The 25,265-nt window shown below is 36.3% G+C and overlaps 1 protein-coding gene across 1 annotated transcript in view; it reads left to right on the forward strand.

The window, feature by feature from the left end:
* The window catches only part of LOC120235728 (epidermal growth factor receptor substrate 15-like), a 66,072-nt gene that overhangs the window by 13,832 nt on the left and 26,975 nt on the right, over window positions 1–25,265 (forward strand). The window contains exons 2-4 of the mRNA XM_039238165.1: window positions 19,709–19,750; window positions 23,024–23,113; window positions 23,988–24,035. Coding sequence (XP_039094096.1) covers window positions 19,709–19,750; window positions 23,024–23,113; window positions 23,988–24,035 — 180 coding nt within the window. The remainder of the gene's footprint in view (window positions 1–19,708; window positions 19,751–23,023; window positions 23,114–23,987; window positions 24,036–25,265) is intronic.

Raw genomic sequence — 25,265 nt, forward strand, 5'->3', positions numbered from 1 at the left:
CTCCTTTTGGCTATTATAAATAATCTGCTATGAACACTCATGTTCAGGTTTTTGTGTGGATATATGTTTTTATATCTGCTGGATATTTATCAGGTCACATAGAAACTTTATGTTTTATTTTTTGAGGAATGGCCAGACTATTTTCCAAAGCAGCTACACCGTTTTACATTCCCACCAGCTGTGTATGAGGACTCTTCTACATCCTCTCTAATAATTGTTATGTGACTTTTCAAATCCATCTGTGCCCAGAATCCTAGTAGCTATAAAGTAGTATCTCATTGTGGTTTTGATTTCATTTCCCTCGTGACAAATGATGCCTACCAACTTTTCATGCGCTTTTTAGCCATTTGTATATCTTCTTTGGAGTAATGTTCATTCATGTCCTTTGCCAGTTTTTGAATTGAGTTATTTGTCTTCTTATTGAGTTATAAGAATTCATTATATAGTCTAGATATAAATCTCTTTTGAGATATGAAATTTGCAAATGTTTTCTCCCATTCTGTGGGTTGTCTTTCTAGTCTCTTGATAGTGTCCTTTGATACATACAACTTTTAAATTTTGATGAGGTCCAGTTTATCTGATTTTTTCTTTTGTTACTTGTGCTTTTTGTGTTATACACAAGAATTTTTTGGCAAACATCAGGTCATAAAGATTCATCCCTATGTTTTCTTCTAAGAGTTTTATAATTTTAGCTTTTACATTTATGTCTTTCATTTGTTTTGAGCTAGTTTTTTGTAGTTGGTATGAGATAATGGTCCAACTTCATACTTTTGCATGGATCTCCAGTTGTCACAGCACCATTTGTTGAAAAGACTGTTCTTTCCACATGGAATGATTTTTTTCAAATATCATTTGACCATAGATGTATGAGATTATTTCTGGACTTTTAATTCCATTGTGTTGATCTGTATGCCTATTCTTGTATAGTACAACACTGTCTTGATTATGGTTGCTTTGTAGTAAGTTTTGAAATTGGGAAGCGTTAGTCCTATAACTCTGTTTTTCTTTTCAGGATTGTTTTTGGCTACTCTAGGTTCCTTGCAGTCCCATATGAATTTTAGAATTGGTGTATCATTTTCTATAAAGAAGCATTTGGAATTCTCATAGATTGCTTTGAGTCTGCAAGTTAGTATGGAAAATATAGCTATCTTAATGTTAAGTCTTACAATCCATGAAAATGTGTGATTTTTTCCATTTTAAATATCTTTAATTTTGTTCAACAACGTCTTGTAGTTTTTAGAGTGTAAGTTTTGTACTTTTTTGTTAAATTTATTCCTAAGTATTATATTCTTCCTTATTCTTGTTATTTGAATGGAATTGATTTCATAATTTCATTTTCATATTTGTTGCAAGTGTATAAAAATTCAGTTAATTTTTGTATATTGACTTTGTATCCTGCAGCCTTACTGAACTCATTTATTTGTTGTAGTAGTTTTTAGTGGATTCCTTAGGAATTTTTATGTACTATGTAAGATTATGTCATCTATGAATAGAGAGAGTTTTACCTCTTCCTTTCCAACCTGAATGCCTTTTATGCAGTGTTCTTGCCTAATTTCCCTGGCTAAGACCTCTAGTACAATGTTGAATAGAAGTGTCGAGAGTGGACATTCTTGTTTTGTCCCTGATCTTTAGGGGAAAGCATGCACATCTATATATAATAACTTGAAGGTGCCTAGTTCAGCAATTGCTTATTCAGGGAACCTAGTATTATTTGAAAGTGTTATTAATTTACATTTTGGTTATGTAGCTTGGGTTCTTGAGAGTGAAATTGTATATCAGCATCATCTGAGAACTTCTTAGAAATGCAAATTCTTAGACCTCATACAGTGCTACTTTGAATCAGAATCAGAAACTTGTGGGTGGGGGATTTACTTAGCTTTTTGCATGGTAAACGCAGTTCATATTCTGAAAAAACTACTAATGTGTAGCATATAGGGTTTTAAGTCTATGAAGCATGGGGGTGCCTGGGTGGCTCAGTCTGTTAAGCATCTGACTTTGACTGAGGTAATGATCTCATGGTTCGTGGGTTCAAGCCCCGTGTCGGTCTCTGTGCTGACAGCTCAGAGCCTGGAGCCTGTTTCAGATTCTGTGTCTCCCTCTCTCTCTGACCCTCCCTTGCTCACGTTGTCCCTCTCTCTCTCTCTCTCTCTCTCTCTCTCTCTCTCAGAAATAAATAAAACATTAAAAAAATTTAAAGAATATATGAAGCATGCAATATTCACAAAGACTGCTTTTGGTAGGTATTTTTCTTTTTCTTTCTTTCCTTTTTTAAACATATGTAGAAACAGCCCAGAGAGGTTATCAGTTTTCTGTGCTTTAGGACAGTGATTAAAAGAATGAGCCCTGGCATTGTACTGCTTGTCTTGGAATTATAATTCTGCCATTTACTAGCTATGTGATTTGGGGCACATCATTTACTCTCCTCGCATTTCAGATTCTTCATATGTAAAATGTGAATAAGAGTGTCTATTTTGTAGATTGTGAAGATTAGATGAGATAATACAAATAAAGTGCTAAAAATAGTGCTTGGCCCATAAGTGAATCCTTTATAAAAATATTTGCTATTACAATTATTGATCAGGAGTACCCAGCCATGGCCCATTTTTCATAACTTTCTTCTGTACATTTTTCTTGCTCTGCCTGAGTTTTTCTTGTACTTCTTTGCTTTATTCATTTGATAGGTACTGAGTACCTCCTATCTATCAAGCACTGGTGTCTGTACTGTGACACATAGTAAGCAAGACAGTTATTGGCCCCATGGGTGAGTATTTCCAGTGAGGGAGACCAACAAAAACAGATAGCAAGTGTGTCCAATTGTGATAAGAGCTAGGAAAAATAATAAGAGTGTGGTAAGAGAAGAGGGTGCTATCAGGAGCAGCTTTAGATAGGATGGTCAGAAAGGCCAATCTGAGGAAGTTATATTTGATCAGAGTTTGAATGAAATAAGAAGTAAGCCATATGAGTATCTATGGACATGTTCCAGGTAGATGGAATAGCAAGTGCAGGGGCCTTGAGATGGGAGTGCTCTTTACAGTTGCTTGACTGGTTCCTTTAAGATTTAATTTAGATGTCACTTGTAAGTGACTTCCTCAGCTTTTTCTATTATAAAGTAATTCAGACATGACTTTTATTGACTTTTCCTCTTCTTTTCCCTTTAGGTATCTCTGATTCCATAGCAACTGTATTTACTTCCTCTTGTTGCACTTATCACAGTGGATTGTTATTGTCTCTTTTTCTTTCTAAACTTGAGTGTTCAATGTCAGGGATTATGGTTTCTTACTTATTTTAGTATTCCCAATATCAAGGCAAATAGATGTACAGCAGTGTCTAAATGAATGAATAATGAATGAAACTTGTTTAAGTTTTTCTACTTTGTATTTCCTTAGTATATTTCTCTCTGTACTTTGTTTCTGTCTGGTAATAATGATAGTAAGTACAGTTTATTTGAATACTTTCTTATTTGTCTGATAGCTTAGTGAATTAAATACATTTTTGTATTTAGCCATTGTGTTATAATTTCTTTCTCTCTCTTTTTTTTTCTGCTTAAGACTAAGTTACGGGGGAGCAAAGACGTCCTATTTGTTCATCTCTCTGTCAGGAGTGCCTAATACAATGACACATAATAGATCAGCAGTTTGTATAAATAGGAAATGATTGGTGTGTTAGCATGTTAATTCACCGAGTCTTCTACTGAGTCATATAGACTATCTAGTATAAAGCATGTTTGTATAATATTCCAATAGACCCTGAACTGTGAGTTTTAAGCAAAATAGGTCATTTTAGTTATCTTTAACCTTCCTAGCTGCTTTCCTTCAACAATACCTTGTCAAGTTTACTGTTCATATAAGTGCTCCAGCCAGAGTTATTGTATTTCCTCAACTAGAAATCAAAAACAAATGGTCTAGTAATTATACAGAATACTCGAAATTGAGACTGGGTGAATGTTGTCTTTGTGCACATTCACCAAAATTATCCCCTCCTCCAATTCCAGTAGAAATTCTTACTCTTAGTATTTTCCAGATAGAGGTTAAGCAATTACAATTTCTGTTGTAGGTAATTCTCTGCAGAGTCTGCATGACTGATCAGTAGACAACCACCAGAGCAATACTTGCATTTGAAAAGACGGGTATGCTAAGTAGGCCAGATGACAAATTGGAGGATTGTGTGTGGCTGACCGGTAATACCCTGCTAGCGTTTTACTAAACTAGGCATTGAAAAGCAACAGATCTTTTCACATTAGAGTACAGATAAGTTGACAGTATTTTTCCGGTCAAAGGTTTAGTCATTTGGCTGAAAAAGGATGCTTTTTATTTCCTGGCTTGTGGATATATTTCCAGGAAAAGACAATGAAACACTTGCAAGGATGGTTCATCATATGAGAATCAATCAATGTAATGTACCACATTAATTGAATGAAGGGGGAAAAAACTCACTTGATCATCTCAATTAATGCAGAAAAAGCATTTGACAAAATTCAACACCCTTTCATGATGAAAATACTCAATAAACGAGCAATAGAAGGGAACTTTCTCAACATGATAAAAGCCATATAGAAAAACCCACAGCTAGCATTATACTAAGTGTTGAAATACTGAAAGCTTTTTTCTTAAGATGATGAGCAAGATGAGCATGACTGCCTTTACCCATTCCATTCAACACAGTACTGGAAATTCTAGGTAGAGCAGTTAGGCAAGAAAAAGAAATAAAACTCATCGAAATTGGGAAGGAAAAAATGAAATTATCTCTGTAGATGACATGATTTTTAAAAAATTTAGTCTGGCAGGGGTGCTTGCATGGCTCAGTCCATTAAGCATCTGACTGGCTCAAGTCATGATCTCGTGGGTTCATGAATTCGAGCTCTGCGTTGGGCTCTGTGCTGACAGCTCAGAGCCTAAAACCTGCTTCGGGTTCTGTGTCTTCATTTCTCTCTGCCCCTCCCCTGTTCACGCTCTCTCTCTCAAAAATAAACATTAAAAAAATTTAAAAATTTATTCTGGTTAATAACACATAGCATGAGATCTACCACCTTTACAAAATTTTAAATGAATAGTACATTGTCATTAATTGTAGGCACATTGTTATAGAGCAGCTCTCTGGAACCTTTTTACATTATAATACTGACACTCTGTTCCCATTGAACAGCAACTCCCTATTTGCTTCTAACCCCAATCCCTGACAACTTCCATTCTACTTTTTGCTTCTATGAGTTTCGTTATGTTAGGTACTTTATATAAGCAGAGTCATGTGGTATTTGCCCCCCTGTGATTGACTTGTTTCCCTTAGAATGTCTTAAAAAATTTTTTTAATGTTTTATTTATTTCTGAGAGAGAGAGAGAGAGACAGCATGAGCAGAGAGAGGGAGATACAGAATCTGAAACAGGCTCTAGGCTCTGAGCTAGTTGTTAGCGGGGCTCAAACCCACTACCTGTGAGATCATGACCTGAACCGAAGTCGGATGCTTAACTGACTGAGCCATCCAGGTGCCCCTCTCTTAGAATGTCTTTAAGTTTCATTCATGTTGTAGCATATATGGGTTTCCTTCTTTTTTTGTGGCTGAACAATATTCTGCTATGTATATTTACCATATTTTCTTTTTTTTTTATTTTTTATTTTAATTCCAGAAGAGTTAACATACAGTGTTATGTTAGTTTCAAGTGTACAATATAGTGATTCAGCAATTCTATACATTACTCAGTGCTCATCATAATTGTACTCTTAATCCCTGTCACCTATTTCATCTGTCCTCCCACCCACCTCCCCTCTGGTAATCATCAGTTTGTTTTCTATAGTTGTGTCCATTTCTTGGTTTGTCTCTGTCTTTCTCCTTTTTTTCTTTGCTCATTTGTTTTGCTTCTTAAATTCTACATATGAATGAAATCATATTTGTGCCACATTTTCTTTATCCATTTGTTGATGAAGTCTTTACTTCTTGGCCATTGTAAATAATGCTGAAGTGAACATGGGAGTGCAGATATCTCTTTGAGAACCTGATTTCAATCCTTTTTTAAAAAATTTATTTATTTTGAGAGAGAGAGAGAACATGCGAGCAAGTGTGTGCAAGGGAGGAAAGAGAGAATCCCAAGCACACTAACAGTGCAGAGCCTGGTGCAGAGCTTGAATCTGCAAAACGTGAGATCATGACCTGAGCTGGAATCAAGAGCCAGATGCTTAACCCACTGAGCCACCCAAGAGCCCCCTGATTTCAATTCTTTTGGACAAACACTGAGAAATAGGATTGATGGGTGATATGGTAGTTCTATTTTTAATTTTTGAGGAGATTTCGTACTGTTTGACATGATTTTTTATATGTAGAACCCCCTAACGATGCTACAAAACAATGGTAGAGCTAATAAACAAATTTGGCAAAGTTGCAATTTATGAAATCAAAGCACAAAAATCTGTTGCATTTTTATACACTGGCAGTGGACAATTTGCAAAGGAAATTAAGAAAGCAATCTCATTGGTAGTAGTATCAAAAAGAATAAAATACTTTGAAATAAATTTAACCAAGGGGGCAGAAGACTTGTACAATGAAAACTATAAAAACATTGCTTTGACTTAATGCTTGATTGTGATACTAGACAAGTAAAAGCAGGTAAATGTATGTAATTTGGGGTTAGTAATAAAAAAGTTTTTAAAATTATCTCTACGTTGATATTAAGTTCTGTTAAATCGGTGGCCCTTACAACTAAAGGTGTCTTAGAATTGGAACATGTAATACCTTTCTGAGTGTTATAGAGGTTCAGATGATATAATGCCAATGAAAGATGCTGGTAAGATAGTGATGATAAAGGCTAGTAAGGTAATGGTGAAAGTAACAGCATTGTTGATAGAGGCAACCAAATGATTAAGAGCAAAAATATCCTACAATAAGACTTCTTGGATTTGAATACTGGTCCCAACACTTAAATAGGTATATGACTCTGAGTCACTAGGTGACACCTAGACATCTAGGTGCCTCTATTTTGTTTTGGTTTTTTTAAAAAAAGTTTGAGTAGTATAATGTGGACAAGCTGCAGAGATGATCAAAGAGGATTTTAATGCCATTTCTGGACCCTGATGTAGGCTGGTTTTTAAAACTGGACCATTTGAGAGGGAGGTGAGAGGTTGAGTTTCGTATAAAGCAGGGGGTTGAAGGAGGTAACATTCTGAGAAAAGATGTGTTTAGCTTTCTCTTCAGGAAAGGATCAAGTATCTCATGTTGGTTTTGAAGGGAACATTCTCAGAAGAGGGTGAGGAAAAAATGACTTCCTTACCCTTTTCTTTCTCTACACTAGACTGTAAACTCCTTGAGAGTAGGGATTGTGTATCACTGTGCCTAGCTCAATCTTTGGTAAGTAGTGAGTTGTCAATAAATGTTGAATAAATAAAATTCACTAATATTTATTGAGCACGTCTATAAGTAGGCACTGTGCTAGACATTGGGAAAATGATGTTGAACGAGATAGGCATGGGCTTCTGCTGTTATGGAGCCCATCTTGTAGTGAGGTCCACCCACAAAAAAACCCCACACTGACAAAATTAAAACAAGTTGTATTAAGAGCTCTGAAGGAAACAAGCAAAGCTGAGGAAGAAAAGAAAGAAAAGAGAACCTACTTTATGATGATCCAAAAAAAATCTTAGAGTGGGTAACAGTTAAGCTAAGTAAATGAAGATACCAACTATGCTTTTCAGGAAGAGAGAATGATCCATGCAAAGTCTGTGAATTGGGACAGAATTTGCACTTTTAGAAGAACTGAAATATCAGAGTGAAGTTAGTGACCCAGATGAGGCTGGAGAGGTGAGCAGAGGCTGGCAGCGATTCCAAGCCATAGCAAAGAATTTTGATTTTATTTTTTGTCAAATAAGAAGCCATCGAGGGCTTTAAACAGGGGAATATTATGTCCTGATTTATATTTTTATATGACTACTGTATACTCTGTATGGAGAGGCAGGAATAAAGGCAGAGACGATAGATAAAAGTTTGTTACAGGGGCCAGTCAGTCAGTTGAGTGTCCGACCTTGGGTCATGATCTCACTGTTTGTGATCAAGCCCCACATTGGGCTCTCTGCTGTCATTGTGGAGCCTGCTTTGGATCCTCTGTCCCCCTCTCTCTGCCGCTCCCCAGCTCTCTATCTATCTTTCTCTCAAAAATAAATAAACATTAAAAAAAGTTTGTTACAATAGTAAAGACAAAATATGGGACTGAGATGTGGAGAGAGGTGGATGAGTTCAATGTATATCTTGGAAGTAGAGTTGATGGGACTTGCTGATGGATTGAAAACAGACAGTGAGGGACAGGTAGGCTCAGGTATTTGGCTTGGGCATCTAGATGGTTTGTGGCAGGGAAGGGAATGGGTTTTTGGAGAAAAAAATACAAGTCTGTCAGATGTTTTAGAGACACCCAAGTGGAGATGTAAAGTAGATGGTTTATTTAAATGTTGAGTTCAGAGAAAGGGTCTGAACTAAAGATCCCCATTTGATAGTCATCAGTGTAAGTGTGGTACTGAAAAGTGGGAATTGATGTGATCATCTGGATTAGTGTAGAAAAAGGGCCTGGGAGGTGAGGTTGTGAATGTCCTTGGTTAAAAAAAAAAAAAAAAAAAAAAAAGTAAAGTGCTATACAAATGCAGATGATAGTTATTTTGTTTCATTTCTTCCAAATTTGAATGTCTGTCAATTCATCTATTATTCCTGCTTATCCCAGTGATTTCTCTTCATTTTGGGCTGACTATACTGGCGTGTGTAGGACTTAACTATCCTCTGGTGAGAGACCAAAGCTACTCTTTGTCACTGTCACTCTGCCACTTAGATTTTTGGTTAGGTTGAACTGGCTTTAACAAAAGCTAGTTCATTATTGGTCTGAGTTGCTGGTATAGTCTCTTTGCGCCCGTTGTTTTTCAGTAGCATACAGCTATGTCATCTTTTGAAATCCTTTTCTCTACTTAAAGTACCTTTCAGTTCTGATTATCTCCAAAGCAAATATATTCTTAGATCTAGATTTTCAAAGTTTTCTTTGCAGTACTAGTGTTAGAGTATTACTGTTACGTTACCAATTTATAGTGGTTTGTTATGGTACTAACATGAGATGTTAGCACGTTTGCAGAATGGAACACTGCAGCTCTCTTTGGATGGTTAAGCTGTTTTGAGGGCAGGAGCCATGTATGATTTTTGTAACTCCAGACATATAAACCTATTACTCTGTCCCTAGAAAGCATCCATACATGTTTATTAAATTATTAAATGAGTTGTGACTCACAGAGCTGAGGGCTGATACTGTGCATTATCTAAGCAAACTGGTCAGATGGCTGTTTGTGTCTGTTTGAGCACCTTCTCACTGGCTTTAAAGGTGAGGACTACTCACATGACTTGCTTTTCTCCACCCTCTACTCAGTTTCAGGGTTGTTTTCCTTTTTAAAGTTTCATTATTATTGACGTTCTCTGGACTCTTCAGACAGCTTCAGGTTTCTGTTTCCTTTGTCATTTTGGATCGCTGTTGATTACCATTGCTCCTTCTTATTTTTTCATTCTTGTCTTTATCCTATTTTCCCTTGTACTGTGAAATACATGAGTCTGTTTTGGACATTACAAGTCTTGTCACAAGATTTTAGTCTCCTAACTTGGCTCTTCTGGTTGTATTCATTTGTTACTTTGGCCTTTGGAGTTGCTGTTACATCATTAAAGAAGTTGGTGGTTGTGATTGTGATGGAATAGTTGAAAGGATGTCAGGGGCTAGTTCCCCTTCTGGTTCCTCAGTTCTCTTGAAAATGGAGTATTAGATGGCTTTATTCTAAGTTGCTAAATTTTTGTGTGTTAATATGTCAAAAATACTTGCATGGCAAATTACCCAGAAAATTGTGGCCTTTAATAACACTTATTTTTCATGTCTACTAGTACTGAATTCTTACTCATTTTCTTAACTTTTTAGAGAGAGAAAACAAAAAAGGTATTGGGTGGTTTATTTGGAAAAATACAAACTATTCCATTGTCTCCTTTTTGTTACCTAGACTTCTGTATCTGTTTTCCTTTTCACACAGTGTTCTTTCTGTCTGGATTTTAACCTATTTCACAGTGGGCTTCAACACCACCTTTTCATGGGAAGTTGCAAAAAGTACTACAGAGAGGTCCCATATACCCTTTACCCAGTTGTCCCTTATTGTAATATCTCATATGACTGTAGTACCATAGCAAAACTAGGAAATTGACATTGGCACAATTCACAGGCCTTATTCAAATGTAGTTGGTTTTATAGTTATTTTTGTTTGTGTTTGTATGTATGTAGTTCTATGCATATGCAGTTTTATCATGTGTGGATTCATGTAACTAACAATAATTAAAATAAAGCACTGTTCCATCACAAAGATTTTTCATGTTACTCCTTTATATTCATACCCACTCTCCTCTTCATTTTATTTATTCACTGGTTTTCTTTATTGTATGACCTTGTGATTAATGGAAAAATGATAAACATTATGTTTTAGAGGTTATCTCTCTCTTTTTACCTTTCTCCCCCCACATTGTACTATAACCATTTATAATAAGCCCAACACTATTTAAAGTTTCAGTTCATTTTGTATACTATAGAATCATAGTCTCTCAAAGTTCTATTATATAGCATCTATCTCCCACATAACCCCCCAAAAATGAAATTAAAAATTCCATATGAAGCAATTCTTGACATTTATTTACTAACCTATGGATTTCCCAGTAACTGGGACCTCCTTTCCTCCCCTTCTTCTCCTTTCCTTCCTTCCTTCCTTCCTTCCTTCCTTACTTTCTTTCTTTCTTTCTTTCTTTCTTTCTTTCTTTCTTTCTTTCTGCTATCTACTATAGTTTGGTGTTAGATTATCTGTTAACTTTTATAAGATTATTTTGCAGTAAGAAATAACCCAAAACATCAGTAGCTTACAATGACAAAGGTTTAATTATTACTCATGTTATAGATTCCCCTAGTAATTGGCTATGGTTCAACTCCATGATTCTTTTTCTTTTTCTTTTTTTTTTTAATTTTAATGTTTTTTAAAATTTATTTCTGAGAGAGAGAGAGACAGACAGACAGACAGCGTGAGCAGGGGAGGATCAGAGAGAGAGGGAGGCACAGAATCCGAAACAGTCTCCAGGCTCTGAGCTAGTTGTCAGCACAGAGCCTGACACAGGGCTCAAACCCATGAACCATGAGATCATGACCTGAGCTGAAGTCGGACGCTTAACCAGCTGAGCCACCCAGTCACCCCCATGATTATTTTTCTTAAAAAATTTTTTAAAAAATGTTTATTTACTTTTGAGAGAGAGAGAGACAGAGCATGAGCAGGGAAGGGGCGGAAAGACGGAGACACACAATCCGAATCAGGTTCCAGGCTCCGAACTGTCAGCTCAGAGCCCGATGCGGGCCTCCCAACTCCCCAGCTTAGAGATCATGACCTGAGCTGAAGTCTGATGGTCAGCCACCTGAGCCACCCAGCTGCCTCTCCATGATTCTTTTTCATTTTAGGATACAGAACAAAAGAGCACCCCTATTTGTGACTGTAATGTTCTCTTGGTAGAGAGAAAAGAGCAGGATTTGGTGAAAACACACAATGGTTCTTAAAGCTTCTAATTTGGAACTGGAAGTTTCTCCTTTTTCACTGGCCAAAGTAAGTCAAATGGCCAAGCCAACAGTAGGGTTGTTCGTGCCACAGAAAGGCAGGCACTACAAGTCACACGGCAGCAGTCAGGAATGTTAATACTTTTATAAGAGGAGAATAAATGATTGAGAATTATAATGCAGCATGCCTTAAGATGGTAGTATGCTATACTTTTGTAATAATTTTTTATTACTAAAGTTTACTTTAAATGATTTTTTTCTTAATAAAAATAGATCCTTTTTTTTTCTTTGTTGCATTAGTTAAGGGTATTGGTTCAAGCCAAAATCGTAGTGCTTAAACAAGAGAGAGTTTATCTTCCTCAAGTAACTGTCCAGGTAGGGTAAATGGTATAGGGCTGATATGGCATCTTTGTGATAGTGTCAGGGACCTACACCTTTTTCTCTTACCATTCTTTTATTGTCAGCCATGTTTTCCATCTCTCAGTCTGGACAGCTGTTCCATGTTCTGCCACCATATCTTCATTCTGGCCAGTTGGAAGAAGGACTAGGAGGTAGAAGACATTCTCCTTCCCTGTAGGTGTATAACCTGGAGTTGGACATATTATTTCTGTTCTCATTCCATTGAGGAGAATTGGGATTGCAAGAGAGGCTGGGAGATGTAGCTTTAGCTAGGTGTCCACATGTCCAGGTAAAGCTTAGGGATGCTGTTACTAAAGAAAGAAGAGAAGAAAGGATATTAGGAAACAAGTAATCAACTTTTTTTATTTCAGTTAATTTAATTCCTATAAGACCTATGAAAAATAGACATTATTAGCACTTTATAGATAAGGAGACAGGCTTTTTGAAAAGGTGAAGTAAATTGCTCAAGGTCATCTAAGAAGTAATGAAATGGACTTTGAATCTAGGCCTATCTGATACCAAAACTTGAATTTTTTTTTTTTTTTTTTTACAAAACTATAGTTGCTTTCTAGCATCTGTTATTTATTTATTTATTTATTTTTAAATGTTTTATTTATTTCTAGGAGAGATAGAGAGAGACAGCGCGAGCAGGGGAGGATCAGAGAGAGAGGGAGTCACAGACTGAAACAGGCTCCAGGCTCTGAGCTGGCAGTCAGCACAGAGCCCAGTGCGGGGCTCGAACCCACGAACTGCGAGATCATGACCTAAGTGAAAGTCGGATGCTTAACCGACTAAGCCACCCAGGCGCCCCTCTAACATCTGTTATTTATAAGCACTTGACATTTTTTCAGAGTAGTTGTAAATAGCTACTGACTCTTTAGAAGGGATTCTTATATTTATGAATATTTTACTTTGTGGCAGCTGATAAGAGTTTATTATATAGCTAATTAATAAATAATTGCTTTTAATAATGTTAGATTTTTCAAAAGATCAGATTTTTGTTTTGACAACTTTAGTTTAAAAGTTTTCCTTTAGAAATTAATTTAGATGCTAAAAATTCATATGCATTTAAAAAAAATTTTAGAGAGAGAGGGAAAGTATGAGCAGGAGAGAGGGGTAGAGGGATGAATCCCAAACAGGCTCCATGCTCAGCACAGAGCCTGATGCAGGACTCAATCCCATGACCGTTGGATCATGACCTGAACCCAAATCAAAAGTCAGATGCTCAACCACCTGAGCCACTCAGGCACCCCAATATGCAATTTTGAATACTGATTTCAAAATTTTGGATTTTTATGTTTCCTCAAATTGAAAATAGTTTTATCCTTTTACTTAGAAAAATAGGACATGCTTATTATAAAAAATGTTTTCAGAGAATACAGAGTAATATAAAGATGAATATAAAAATAATGTATAATCCTTTGTTCAGAGATAATCACTATTACCATTTTAGCTCTGCCTTTCAATTATTTTCTGTCTGCATTCATTGTGTGTGTTGTGTATGTGTGAATTCTTTTTGATTTATGATGATCATATTTCAGCAAAAAAAATGTTTTTTTTACCGAGACACACCAGAAAGCTCGTTGGTCTTCTTTTTTTTTTTTTTTAATGTTTTTTTTTTTTTATTTATTTCTAGGAGAGAGAGAGAGAGACAGGCAGCATGAGCAGGGGAGGGTCAGAGAGAGAGGGAGTCACAGACTGAAACAGGCTTCAGGCTCTGAGCTGGCAGTCAGCACAGAGCCCGACGCGGGGCTCGAACCCACGAACCGCGAGATCATGACCTAAGCGAAAGTCGGACGCTTAACCGACTAAGCCACCCAGGCGCCCCAGCTCGTTGGTCTTCTTGCTTGATGAGTGAATTTGCAATTTGTATGGCTTTTTCCATTCTCATTTAGCTGTATCATATTAGTATACTAATCAGCACAGGGTGTACTTTAGAACACTTTAGTGAGCTAATGCCTTCTCAGATGTGTTTATGTAGTAAGCAATGTGATGACTGTAATGTGATGATTAATAAGGTACAGTTTGGAGCTCAGAATTTCTGCATATGAGATTTTTTTTTCAGGTACTAAAAATTCAACTGAATTATCTTTTAAAATTAACTCTTCATTATTGATGGAATGTATTTCATTTGCTTTCTCTAGCAGAGTATTTTTACTCTTGTCTGTAAATAGGGCGGGTTTACAATTTTTCATTCAACCTGGACATTTTTGAGAATGAAAGGGACGCTTAGAAATGTTTAGAATTCTGTAAGTTTTTTTGAAATACTTATTTTTTTGGCCATCAAAATGATTACATTGGTAGATTAATAAAGGAGTTCTAGTCAGAGACAATTTTCAAAAATAAAATGTACTAAAAAAAATGTACTAAAATATTTGTTCTTTACTATAACAAAATTAAGTCTTTACATTGTCAGAATATTAAAAAATACAGAAATTTTTTTGTATCATAGTTTTTGTCATTTCTTATCTGTGTTTTTAATATTGTGTCACTAAGGCTTTTTTTAACAAGTAATTATTTTCCAGTATAGTTTAGCTAGTTTAAATTTATTCATAAAATTGTCTGCTATAGTTTTCAGAGTTACATTTTATGGTTTGTGATTGTTAATTTTTACAGTTTATTCTCTGTAACCAGTAATATTAATTGCTAATACATTCTGCTTGTTGTGATGTACCTCGTTAGCTCAGGGAAGAAAATTACTAAATGAAGTATTTCTTGTTTCTTATTTTTTTCTTACTGAAAATTACGAATTTGTCAGCCCCAGTATTTTGCAGGAGGTGTTTTTTAAATTTTTGCCTCTATTAAGGTATTCTCTTTGACAAATATTTTATAAGACAAATCTTGTCATAGAAGTTGTCTCTGTTTATGATTATTTTATTTTTCACTAAATTTAGTGCAAAATTGTAGGCTTTCTGGAATTTTACTTTATTCATTTATTTAAAATAGGAGGAATCTTTTGATGGAACTCCTGTAATTCATTACAAAGTATAATTATAGAATTTCAAAATGAAACCCTATACTGTTTGAAACCTCCTCATTTAGTTTGTCTAGTTCCTGCCTTGTTTTTGAGGAGTACGTTTCAAAGTCTTGGCAAATTTGGTTTATAATAATTGGTATTTGCTGAAAGGTTCAAAAGCTGAAGTGTTTGTGGAACTTTATTCATTGAACTTTAACTTTTGATTAAAGATTCTCAATTGATTTTGAGCAGTGTACAACCAATTTCTAGAGGATGTGTTTTCAAAATGATTCTGTACTGAGACACTTAGGTTGTATTTATAAAGTCAGTTTTCCAATGATTTTAGTCTTTAAAATTGGATGACAGGTTGCAAGGAGGGCACACATAGTTTATTTGTTTGTTTTTTTGTTTTGTATCCAATACCATTTTTATCCTTAAAATTTTAATTGTGGATGTATAAAAACATTTGTAAATTTTGACATTCGCAGCTAACTCATTAACAGTGATGTCAGTAGAGCTCCATGATAAATAGCAATAGCTTCAAAAGTATTATGCAAACTACCTGTCTATTCATTTTTCAGAAAAATGAAAGCTGAGATTTTAATTTTGTATTAAACGTACAATTTCTTCTTTTCAGTTTATTGTTTCTGAAAGAGCTTCTTGGATAATAAAAAAAACAATTGCCAAACAACAAAATAAATAAAATAGTTTACAGAGTTATACCATACAGTAAATGATAAAACCACAAAACCACCTTAAGAGTTTTCAGACTATTGTTGACTCCTTACATATACTTCATTTGTCCCTAGCCTGTACTTTCTCACTGACTTACCCAGCTGGTGGGTGGCCTGGGGCATGTTACAGGTCTTTGTACATGTGACTGTAGTGACTGGCATAACTAATAGCCATCAGGAATACCAATGTCAAATCATTCTTCCACTATCTCACAAGGCTATGAGTCAGCAACCTCTAAGGTTGCTTGTGTCTAAGGATACTTTTCGTTGAGTCTTCTGCATGCTGTTTCTTGAAAAGAAGGTGGTAGTGATATTTTATCTGTGAAGAATTGGGAAAAGAAAGATGGAATTATTACTAGTACTCTTTCAGATTTCATCATTTTAAGATGTGGATTAAGCACTTACACTCTACTAGTTGATAGCTTGGCCAGAAGTTAGATGTATACAGTAGAGGTGTACTAAATCCATCTTGGTTTATTTTTTTGTTTGTTTTTATTTTTTTAAGTTTATTTATTTTGGGAGAAACAGAAACAGCATGAGTGGGGGAAGGGTATAGTGTGAGGGAGAGAGAGAGAATCCCAAGCAGGCTTTGCACTGTGAGCATCTAGCCTGATTCAGGGCTTGAACTCACGAACCACAAGATCATGACCTGAGCCGAAGTTGGAGGTTTAACAGACTGAGCCACCCAGGCGCCCCTCATCTTGTTTTATTTTAATATTGGCACTAATAATAATAGTTCACTTAGGAAAATGCAAAATCTGAGACAACCGGTAAACTGGATGGGATGCTGCGACAACAGGTTGTAAATCAAGACAGTCCTGAGCAAACCAGGGCGTATGGGAAGCAGCATGGTATTGTGAAAGAGCTTGGAGCTTCGAGTGGGACAGACCTGCATTTAAGTCTGGGCTCTGCCATTTAAAGCCTTGGGCGGGTTGGGGCACCTGGGTGGCTCAATTGGTTAAGCATCCAACTTTTTTTTTTTTTAATGTTTATTTTTGAGAGAGAGAGACAGAGAGAGAGCAGGGGAGGGGCACAGAGAGAGGGAGACACAGAATCTGAAGTAGGCTCCCAGCTCTGAGTTGTCAGCACAGAGCTCGATGCAGGGCTCAGATTCACAAGCTGTGAGATCATGACCTGAGCCAAAGTGGACGTTTAACCGACTGAGCCACCCAGTTACCCCAGCATCTGACTCTTGATCTCAGCTCAGGTCTTGATCTCAGGGTCGTGAGTTCAAGCCCCACCTTGGACTCCACACTGGGCATGTGAGGCCTACTTAAAAAAAAAAATAAATAAAAGCTTGGACAAGTAACCTTTCTGTGACTAGGTATGTTAGGATTCTCTAGAGAAACAGGACCAACAGGATAGACACACACATACATTCACATACACTGACTGATGGACTAGTGTTAAGGAATTGGCTTATGTAATTGTGGATGCTGGCAAGTCCTAAATTTGTAGGGCAGGCCAGCAGGCTGTGGACCCGGGGGAGAGTTGATGTTGCTGCTGAATCTAATGGCTTTCTGGAGACAGAAATACCTTCCTCAGGGGGCTTCAGTCTTTTTCGTAAGACCTTCAACTGATTGGATGAGGCCCACCCATATTAGTTTACTAAAAGTGCACTGATATAAATATTAACCACATTAAAAAATACTTTTACTGGGGTGCCTGCTCACGCTGTCTCTCTCAGAAATAAATAAAACATTTTAAAAATTAAAAAAAAAAAGAAATCAACATTCATTGAATGCCTACTTTGAGAACACATTATGCTAATAATCCTTGTGAGCCACATAGTATCATTCTAGTTTGCAAATAAGGAAATCTAGTGTGAGCCATAATATCATTCAAGTTTACAAGTGAGGAAATCTAGTAGGAAGGTTAATTGTGTGCCAATATGGCTAGGTTAGCTCAGTTGTTTGGTCAAACACCCTTCTAGATGTTACTGTGAAAGTTTTTTTTTTAATTTTTTAAATGTTTTATTTATCTCTGAGATAGAGAGAGAGCGTGAGCAAAGGAGGGTCAGAGAGAGAGGGGGATACAGAATATGAAACAGGCTCCAGGCTCTGAGCTAGCTGTCAGACAGAGCCCGACACGGGGCTCGAACACACGAACCGTGAGATCATGACCTGAGCTGAAGTCGGATGCTTAACCGACTGAGATACTCAGGCACCCCTGAATGTTGATTTCTTAATCCAGTTTCATACCCATTAAGGCTATAGGCCCAACCTTGATGCTTGAAGATTTTTTTGTGTGTTTATTTTTGTATTTCTAGCTAAACTTCTCTTGCCCCTTTATCTACTTAATAAGTCCTGAAAATTCTATCTTACAAATGTTTATTCAGACCATGCTTCTTTTCTGCCATTTCTAGTGTTCAGGTCCTCTACTAGGCCCATTAAAATTATTTCCTAAGTAGCCTTCTACTTTCCATCCTATTTTTCCCTCTTCACAAATAATCACCTAGACCTAATACTATGTTAATAACTCTTGAATCTGTCCCCGTTTTCCATTCTCATTTTGCTTACTTTTACCGTGGCATGTGAATCCCCCCCCCCTTTTTTTAATGTTTATTTATTTATTTCTGAGAAATAGAGACAGTGTGAGCAGGGGAGGGTCAGAGAGAAGGAGACACAGAATCTGAAACAGGCTCCAGGCTCTGAGCTGTCAGCACAGAGCCTGACATGGGGCTCGAACCCACGAACCGTGAGATCATGACCTGAGCCAAAGTCGGAAGCTTAACTGACTGAGCCACCCAGGCACCCCATGAATCCCTTTCTAAAAAAATTTTTTTTGACATTTATTCATTTTTGAGAGAGATAGAGTGGGAGTGGGGGAGGGGCAGAGAGAGAGACACACACAGAATCCAAAACAGGCTCCAGGCTCTGAGCCGTCAGCACAGAACCTGACATGGGACTCGAACTCACAAGAGTGGTGAGATCATGACCTGAGCCGAAGTTGGACACTCAACCGACTGAGCCACCCAGGCGCCCTGTGAACCCCTTCTTAAGTTGTCTTCTACAAAACTTCAAAATCTTACTTCCAATTCCTGTCACCATTCAGAACTCCTTAATGTTCTTTTTAAATGTAACTGAGCTTTCTGTTGATTGCACATCCTTACCTCTGAATAGAATCACCCTCTCACCTTCCCCATTTTTCAAATTCCTGCACTGATGTCACTTCAATGAACACTTCTTGGACTCCCTTCCTGGTTCCAGAACATCTACACAGTCATGTACAGGTGAACTTGAGCCTTCAGACATTGATACTTCTAATTTGCCTTTGAGATGAGAATAGTAAATCTGTTAATTAGCAGACCAGAGAACCCTTTGAACTGTGGTATGAATTGAATGGCACTGCTTGCCTACAAGCATTTGAGGTCTGATGATATAAACATTATCTTTTTGTACATCTGTGTATTCATTTGATTGTTTTATTGAAGTGGTTTTTGAGTTGTATTCATAGGGACCTTGGACACTTGGGTGGAGGACAAATGCCAAAGATTTTGGGCCTTCCAACTATCTTAAACCAAAGTATTTCACCCCTAATTTGTTATATGTTGGGTTTCTGGTAAAATTTTACATGAGGAAAAGTTTTTATGTCAAAAATAATTAAAAATAATTTTAAAAGTATTTTATTTTTTGTCTACTTGATTCTCTTTTTTTTTAGTTTATCTATTTTGGGAAGTGGTAAAGAGAGACAGGGAAGGGGGGGAGAGAGAGAGAATCCCAAGCAGGCTCCTCACTGTAAGCACAGAGCCCAGCGTGGGGCTTGAACCTACAAACCCTGAGATCATGGCCAGAGCTGGTCAGATGCTTAACTGACTGAGCCACCCAGGCACCGTTCTACTTGACTCTAGTTGATTCTTAATACTCTATATGGCTGCCTTTATTCACTTTCCCTCCCCCCTCAAAAGAAACAAAACCAAACTTTTTGAAATCAAGGATATTTTCATCTTATTCACTTTATCTCTCAAATATCTGTTGAGTGAATGCAAATATACTAATACAAATTATTGAATAGCATTTTATTTATTTATTCATTCATTCATTTATTTATTTTAGTTATCAAGTGGGAATCCTGTATATGAAAAATACTACAGACAGGTAAGATTTTGGTTTCTTTGTTTTTCTAAATTGAACATAAAAGATACATTCAGTTATTGATTGTATATTTGCAGATTACCAGCCATCTGAACACATTTGACATATCTTATTTTCAGTTTCTTGTGCTTTAACCTTCTGTTTTGAGTGCTTAATAATTTTGACGAGTTACCAGAAAAATGAAGGAAAGAGATAATTAAGTCCAAACACTTATTTGTCTCAAATATTTTTCTATCCACATAACATATAACATGAGCTATATGTTATAAAATCCATAAAACATTAGATATATTCATCCAGATATAAATATCCAAATTAATTATAAGCCAAATAGAAATAACTTTTATGTTGTTTTTAAGACTTACTGAACTTTAATTTTCACAGAGTTAAAACAATGACTCTCATACAAATATAAAATGAACATGTGGCAAAGATTTTATTTACATCATTAACTACTAGGAGAATCAGTAAGATATAAAAATGAGAATATGAACTGTAGAGATTTATATTCTCCACAATACAAAATTCATGTATTGGTATGGGCAGGAATCATTGCATTGCTATCAGTTTTCTATAATTTAACCTCTATCCCTGCATAGTGTAATAAGAGGCTAGTCAATAGAAAGTAAATCAGGGGTGCATACATCAGATAATCTCTTGAGGGTGTAGACAGTCTCATTTGGCCATTTCCAAATATTAGGTCATTTTTTCTAAAAATCTCCTCACCTGTGATCATGATTACAGAAAAGGCTATCATTTGACCTATTTACATAATTACAGCAAGTTTATTAAAGAACCATTATAAGTCTCCTTTGGTGTGACTTGCAAATCTACAGCCATACATTCACTATTTAACAACTTCTGAGCCTGGAAACTTATTTTCTGCCTGAATCTTGGGTTGTACTCGATTTTTCTTCTATCTTGAGAGTAGAACCCAAACCCTAGAAATTCTTTCCCTCATATTTCACCTGTAGTACATAAGAATTTGAATGAATTTATCTGTTTTTTTTTTTTTAAGTTTATTTATTTTGAGAGAGAGAGAGAGAGAGAGCACGCGCACGCGCAAGAATCCCAAGCAGGATCCACACTATCAGAGTGGAGCCCGAAGTGAGGCTCAAACTTACAAACTATGAGATCATGACTTGAGCCAAAACCAAGAGTCAGATGCTTAACTCACTCAGCCACCCAGGCGCCCCTGAATTTATCTCATCTTAAGGTTTCCCCTGTTTGCTACGGTTCCTAGCCTGCTAAGTGACCTTGCTATACCTCTGAGACTGGGGCCTTAGAAACTGGGTTGCAGGCCAGTTTTCTTGGGAGGGCTTTCTAGACATTGGCTCTATGTAGAGTCTGTCCTTGTTCCTTGTTAGTGGCTTATTTTTTCTGAATAAAAGAGAATTATTCTAAATAGGCCTTATACTGTGCAGTTGATTTTCTGAACTATATCCTGATAAAAGGGAGAAAAAAATTGTTATTATCCTGTTAAGAAACTATGTTGCTATAAAAATAAAGACTTCCCACTGAAAGATTTGTTTTTGAATTCTGAAGGGTCAGTGAGATTCAGATACCACTGAAGACTATTTCATTCAGTTTACAAAAGCAGAGCATACTAAATCAAGAATTAAAGATAGTCTAAGAAGAAACAAGAAAGGGATTTTCCAGCTATTATTAGAAAATAGAATATTAAAAATAATATCAATAGTATTCCAAATTAATAACCATAATTAAATATTCCTCAACAATTCATTCAATCCTGTGTAATTAATTTTTTTCTTTCCCCGTGTCTTGGATCAGGAGTCTGTTTTCATGAAGCATATCTACTTCCGGAGTACATAGTCCTTGAAAATTCAGACTTAGTCCATCTACCATTACAGTTTGAGAATTAGTCTAAGTGATGTCAGCTCAGAAATCTTTATCCCAAAGTCTATAATTTGAAGTGTTAATAATTCAGAGTATGTGTGATAGTTCCTTCTATGAGACTCTGAGACTCTTTTTGGTGAAAACACAGATTCTAGCCTATAGCTTATGGCAGAGACTTTGGGTAAGCATCAGAGTACAACAGAAACTCCTGAGATGACAGAGACTAAATGGCTGTGTTTAATTTATTATAGTAACCAAATGAATGGAAGACAGTAAAATTGGAATATGATACATAAATATCTCATAAGAGATTGATCAGTGTTTCCTCTGACAGCCTCTCTACTTAGGTCATGCTAGGGATAGATGTTTCCATTCCCCCCCAACACTGGTTAGGGAGTAGGCAAAGAAGGGAGTTCTGGAGAATTTAGAGGCAGGTTTCTCAACCCTTTTTGTACTTCCTTGTTACCCTAAATTTGGATTGGGCAGTTCTTTTTTTTTTTTTTTGCGGAGTGCCTGATTTATCCCATATTCCAGCACTTGAAAGAAAGGATTTCTTTTTTGCCTTTTTGCTAGGATTGACCTGTCTGGAATGCTTTGTATGTGTTTACAACAAACTTAATCTTTTAACTAAACTGGAAAAATAGCTCACAAATATCCTTGTATCATGTTACCTTTCCCCAGGACTTTTTAAAAAATTTACTTTTCGTTTTTACAAACAGAATTTTACTTTAGGAAATCCTAACAGAAGTGAGAGTCATTTTTTTGAACTTTCTTTCTGTTCTTGGTGACGTTACTCTGTTTTACAAGAAAGTCCCCGTCAATTAAAATGATGTGTTTCCCTCAATGTGCTTTGGGGGTTAATAATTTTAAAAATATTTCTTTAAGTTTGTTATGGAATTACTGCTGGTTTTAGAGCTGATACTGCTTTGATTTTTTTAAGTGTTGCAGTTTCTAAGAGTAAGTATGAAAGCAGAAGTTGATGATTTAAAGATGTTTGAAAGAACAGATAACATATACAGCTATTCCCTTTTGCCAAAAGATCTCTCCAGGAAATGGTGCCCTTTCCCTCTTATTACTATTTAAGTTTATTAGAATTTAAATGGTAACTACAGAAGACTTGGAGTCAGAAGTTATATGTTAATGTTATGCCTTCATTAATTTTGCTGTGTTTCCTCTGAGCTTCAGTTTTCTCATTTGTATAACAGGCGTGATAAAAAACTTTTTGTAAATTGCCAGTGCTGTTGAGATGTGTCAACTCTACTCATGTGGCTCTCCATGTATTTTTTGGCTTTTGTTAGTCAAAGGATTCCTGTTCCCTTTTGGAAAAAACCAGTTCCCAAGTCCCAGGGACAAAGGCAGGTAAATAATGATAATTTTGTCTTTGTGGTTGTCCTTAGCTTATGGTTTGTATCTTTTCAGGTTGATACAGGCAATACTGGAAGGGTATTGGCTTCTGATGCTGCTGTTTTCCTGAAAAGATCAGGGCTTCCAGACTTGATACTTGGAAAGGTAGTATTTGTTCATTTTAACTATATTATAATGAGTATTTATTTAGTAGTATATTATAAATTGGATGCAAATTTAGATACCATTGAGAAACTTAGAAGTTAGAATTGAATCATTGAAGCAGTTACAGTAATGCAATGCAGGGAATTTGTGGTGCAGTGATTTACCCTTTTGAAAAGTAAGGTGTTTTTCAGATATTTAGAAAACCAATTGCTTTTTAGTAGGATGAAATGGGGAAGTAATAGTACATTTGGGTATTGTGGGGAGAAACCGTGCAGACTGGGAACCTTGCCACCCACTCAGAGAGTTGGCTCTATCCTTACTTCCTCTATTATAACTGACTCTAACTGTGTTTAATATGTGGTAAATAGAGTTGGGAATCAGAGGCCTAGAAAAGAGCACAAAGATATGGAAAGTCCCTCTCCTGGCTAGATCTCCTGGTGAATTCTTATACATGATAAGTATTCAAAACCCTGAAAAATAACTTTTTAATAATTTAACTATTCGCAAATAAACATGAACTATTTCAACTTGCCTCTAAGGAAGAATATCATCTTAGTATGGATCTAAAGTACATTCTAGTAGAAGGAACATCAGATTTGGAGTTAGAAGCTGGGTTAATGAAAAAGTCATTGGATTTGGAAATTAGAACCTGGCTTTCAGTTCTTTCCCTGATGCTTTAAATATTCTTCAGTAAGTATCTCACTGGACCTTAGTATATTTGTGTAAGGTTGAACTAAATGACCTTTAAGGTTTCTTTCCACTTTTATTTCTGTGATTCTTAAATCTGACAACCAAAGAACATGAAGTTGTAAATTTATCTTTAAGATGATTTTTGTTTAAAATATAGATTGATTTTTTTTTTTCTGAATTTCAGATTTGGGATTTAGCTGACACAAATGGCAAAGGAATTCTGAACAAACAAGTAAGAATCAGAAATTCATATGAAAAAATTTTTGAGTGCTTCAGAATAAAAACTAACCAGGTTTTTTTCTAATTTTAAACTAGGAATTGTTTTGTTTTGTTTACCAACATTATGGTTTTACAAGGGCAGATGTTATAACAATGAAAACATTTCCAATTCAGCAAACATTAAAGTAAATAATTCCCAAAGGTTAGTGTTAATTTGGTGATATTCTTCTTCTGGAATGTCTTAGTCTGTTTGGGCTTCTTTAATGTGATACCGCAGACTGGATGGCTTATAAACAGCAGAAATTTACTGCACAGAGATCTGGAGGCTGGAGGTACAAGATCAAGCTGCACCATGGTTGGGTGAGGACTGCCTTCCTGGTTGTAGACATCTTGTTGTATCCATCCTTATGTGACAGAAGGGGTAGGGATCTCTCTGGACCCTCTTTTATATAGCACTAATCCCATTCATGAGGACACCACCCTGATGCCTTAAGCAGTCTCTTAAAGGCCCTACGTCCTAATACCATATCTTTGGAGGTTAGGATTTCAACATATTCAATTTCCTGCTTGTAAAGTAGACTTCCTTGTGCGTATTCTGGTCTAGGTCTTACTTCTGGCATATAAACCAAAAATGTTTTACAGGCCTTAAGTAAACCCTAGACAAGAAATACATGAAACTGATTATGGGTATTGGACACCATCAGTGTAGTTTGAAATTCAGCTTGTTGTGAATGGATTTCAGAGTTCTACGGGACTGAATTCAAAGCTTGCTGCATGCTGAAACATTGGTTGAGCACTGATACTCAAGGTTAATTCCCTCATATGGGATAGTTGAAGCAGCATCAAACTCAGAAAAGGGATGAGAAATTTAGATGAGAGGGTCAGAATATCCACTCTCTTCATTAAGATTCCAGGACTGGATTGTAGCCCCCTTTGGGGCCCCTGGGCAGAAGGGCCAGTTTGTACATTGAAGACATAGGAAAACTAACTTCATATAGGCATCTGGGGTGATGTACACTGAGTAGGCAAGTATTTGTTGAGTACCTGTTTTGAGCCAGGCTTTGGACTTTGGAAGTTGAGTTTGAGTTGAATTTGTTATATCTAGTTGGCTGGATTTGTGGGTCTGCATTTAAACTTTGATATTTGCATTGGAGAATAGATTTTTTAAAAAATTTTTTAACCCTTTTTTTTTTTTGAGAGACAGAGACAGAATGTGAGTGTGAGTAGGGGCAGAGAGAGAGGG

This window comes from Hyaena hyaena, unplaced genomic scaffold (genome assembly GCF_003009895.1).
Source record: "Hyaena hyaena isolate Hyena2069 unplaced genomic scaffold, ASM300989v1 scaffold_5, whole genome shotgun sequence".
In the NCBI taxonomy this organism is placed as follows: Eukaryota; Metazoa; Chordata; class Mammalia; order Carnivora; family Hyaenidae; genus Hyaena; species Hyaena hyaena.